Source organism: Myotis davidii, unplaced genomic scaffold (assembly GCF_000327345.1).
Source record: "Myotis davidii unplaced genomic scaffold, ASM32734v1 scaffold425, whole genome shotgun sequence".
NCBI classification, from domain to species: Eukaryota; Metazoa; Chordata; class Mammalia; order Chiroptera; family Vespertilionidae; genus Myotis; species Myotis davidii.
In genome coordinates, this window is record NW_006296413.1 from 3,000,442 (window position 1) to 3,003,625 (window position 3,184).

General features: G+C 61.6%; 1 protein-coding gene across 1 annotated transcript in view; it reads left to right on the top strand.

The window, feature by feature from the left end:
• Positions 1–310: 310 nt before the first annotated feature.
• Positions 311–3,184, top strand: part of YIF1A (Yip1 interacting factor homolog A, membrane trafficking protein) — a 4,044-nt gene continuing 1,170 nt past the window's right edge. The window contains exons 1-5 of the mRNA XM_006771560.2: positions 311–524; positions 1,105–1,316; positions 1,480–1,584; positions 1,703–1,781; positions 3,099–3,156. Of these exons, the coding sequence (XP_006771623.1) occupies positions 494–524; positions 1,105–1,316; positions 1,480–1,584; positions 1,703–1,781; positions 3,099–3,156 (485 nt within the window). The 5' untranslated portion in view covers positions 311–493. The remainder of the gene's footprint in view (positions 525–1,104; positions 1,317–1,479; positions 1,585–1,702; positions 1,782–3,098; positions 3,157–3,184) is intronic.

Here is a 3,184-nt window from a genome sequence, read left to right on the forward strand (position 1 = left end):
GGCGAGTGGAACTCCGTTCCCGGACCCCGGCCGCAGCCGGTCTACGCCGGGTGTCCGCCAGGTGTAGTCGTGGCAAGACTAGCATCAAGTGCCCACTGCGCAAGCGCGGAAGTAACTCTCAACACCCTTCTACAGCAACTTGCCTATTGGCTGCTCCGGCCGAACCTGCAAATCCACTATCCAATCCGAGAGCACTTCGAATTGCTCCGCTTTCCACCCCTCCCGGAAGTCGGCCGCTGCCGAATCCGCTTCGGCGACGGATTGGCAGCAGCCAATTGGGGGAGGGGAGGGACGGGCCGCCGCCGCCGAAGGGCCAATGGCAGGTGGCTCACGATGACGCTGCCGACATGGCGGCTGCGGTAGCACAGCCCGGGGACGTGTCGGGCTGCGCTGTAACTCCGGTCGGGGCTCCGGGAGCGGAGCAGCTGCCTCATTAGTATTCGTGCCCACGAGGCAGCGCAGCAGGCCCTCCGGGAGAGCGAGCGTCGCGGCCATGGCTTATCACTCCGGCTACGGAGCTCACGGTGCGTGGGGCGGGCGGGGCGCGGCCCGACCTGCCTCCGGAGGGTCGGCGGCACGGCCCTCTCACCCCCAGGGAAGGGGCGGCCTGACCGCTGCCCGGGGTGGCGGGTGTCGTTAGGGTTCCTGCCCAGCTCCACTCGACAACGCGTCCTGGACTTCGCCCTCTCGGCCGATCTTGCGATGGGGCAGTGACGGCACAGCTGGGATCCCCGTGTCGGACCCGGGGACGAACGGGGCCGCCTCCGGAACTGCCTTTCCCTGTCATGACCCTGCTGGGTCCCCGACCATTGCTCGGGGTCTTCGGGTGCCCAGCCGTCGCCTTTCCCACCTTTTTCATTTGGAGATGCCCTTGCCATTGTCTTCTCCGCCTAGCAAGCTTCTCACTGTCCCAGGCTGTTCGGAGGTCACTTCCCTTGAGAAGGCCCCCGGGAACCCCGCGGTGGGCAGCCGCGTCCAGGCACTGCCCCAGCTCTTCCTTTGCCCACATTTAGCGCCTCTGAGAAGAACCCCTGGGGAAGGGATGGCGCTTTGGGCTCATGCTGGGTATTCCTGACACCTCCTCTGCTACCTACAAACCCACAGGCTCCAAGCACAGGACCCGGGCGGCTCCGGATCCCCCTCCCCTCTTCGATGACACAAGCGGTGGTTACTCCATCCAGCCAGGGGGATACCCAGCCCCAGGAGCCGACGTGGCCTTCAATGTCAACCACTTGCTTGGGGACCCAGTGGCCAACGTGGCTATGGCCTATGGCAGTTCCATCGCATCCCATGGGAAGGACATTGTGCACAAGGAGGTGTGGTGCTCCCCCAGGGCAAGGGTGGCAGGATCTCTGGCCAAGGCTGGGGCATCACGCAATCCCGCCTGACCCCCCCAGCACCCCTCGGGGAAGGAGCACACGGAAGAGCACCCCAAGGTCCGGGTGCCCTGTGCCCAGCCTCCTCTCTCTTCCCTCCCAGCTGCACCGCTTTGTGTCTGTCAACAAACTCAAGTACTTTTTCGCTGTGGACACAGCCTATGTGGCCAAGAAGCTAGGGCTCCTGGTCTTCCCCTACACACACCAGGTGAGCTGGCAGGCCCCCTTGCCTCCCTCATCCTGCTCCGCAGTCTGGCCCCCACACCTCAACCCCTTCTTTCCTCTCTTGTCTTTTCCTCTCGACGGGCTGCCGCTGCCATTGCCAGAATTGGGAAGTGCAGTACAGTCGTGATGTCCCTCTGCCCCCGCGACAAGACCTCAACGCCCCTGACCTCTATATTCCCAGTGAGTCTTGACCTGGGCGGGGGGACGTGAGGGGACTTGTGTCTTGCGGCACCAACGAGGAGAGAGTCATGTGTTGATTCAGCGTCTGCTCTTGGGGCCTCTGTGTGTGGCGGTCACGCAGTACCAGGCAGACAGCGGGGTGGCCGGGAAGGAGCTTCCGGGGTATGCCTTCAGCGACCTCGGGGGACACCCTGTGACACCTTCCTGCCTCCTGACTCGCACTGTGTGCCTCCCCAGCCTGGAGCCTTGGATGTAGACCTCCTCCTGGCTAATCTCACTCTCCTGTAAAACAAAGTAACAACAGTGCCTCCCGCAGGGGCGCAGGGGCGCAGGGGCTGTGTGGTGGAGGCTCGGGGAGGTGGTGTGCACTCACACAGCGCCTGGCACGTAGGAAGCATACCGTAACTAGTAGCTGTTGTCATCATTATTACTGTCCCCAAAAGTCCCCTCCCTTCTCAGTTCCCAAACTGCCCGTCCACATGGCACAGGTCAGGCTGCCTGCTTGGCTGTGGCTGGCAAACTACATCTGACTCCTCTGTTCTGTGAGTGCCCCGGCCAGCCCAGGGCCCGAGGAGGGACATGGGTTCTTCTTCCGTCCTTCATTCCATGTCCCTCTCGGGACCACCGAGTCAGGTGGGAACTCCACTCTCATGTTACATGGAGAAGCCAAGCTCAGAGCCCTGAGTATCTGGCAGGTGGTAGAGCTGGTTTCCTGATCCCAAACACTGCCCTCTGGTGGACACATCAGTTCTGGCGCTTCAGGCGGGCAGAGGACAGGACCGATGAGTTACTAGTAAAGCTGTGAAAGCCCGGCTCCCACTGGCTCTGAGCTTTGGTGAAAACAGTTAAACGTGGAGCTCTACCTGGGCAGGGTGGCCAGAGCTGTAGCGGGCACCAGTGTCCAGACTTAGAACTGGCTGCAGTGAGGTCATCCCCATGGCCTGGACCCAGGGACAGCCTGATTAGTCCATCCAACCTGCACTTTGGTCCTCTAGTTTCTCCTGAGATCAGTTTGACCCCTGCCTGTGGGTCAGGGATGAGCAGTAGCCTTGACCAGTGATGTTTCTGAGACACAGCAGGAAACTTTGGTGCGTTTCCTAGCACAGGGCAGAGAGGCAGGTGGCTTGGTGGTCCTGAGAAAAGGATCAGGTGGCATTTACACGGGGAGAATGGGCTGAGTGTGACAGTTGCCAAGTTGGGATGTGCAGGGAAGGAGGTATGAGGGGGAGGTAAGGGTGTCAGTGTCCTCAAATGCCTAGCCGGGGAGGGCTCTGGTTGAGGAAACCAGGCTGATGGCATCTCTCTGGCTCTTGGCAGCAATGGCCTTCATCACCTATGTATTGCTGGCTGGGATGGCACTGGGCATTCAGAAAAGGTCAGTGCCAGCCCCCTCCCCATTCCTG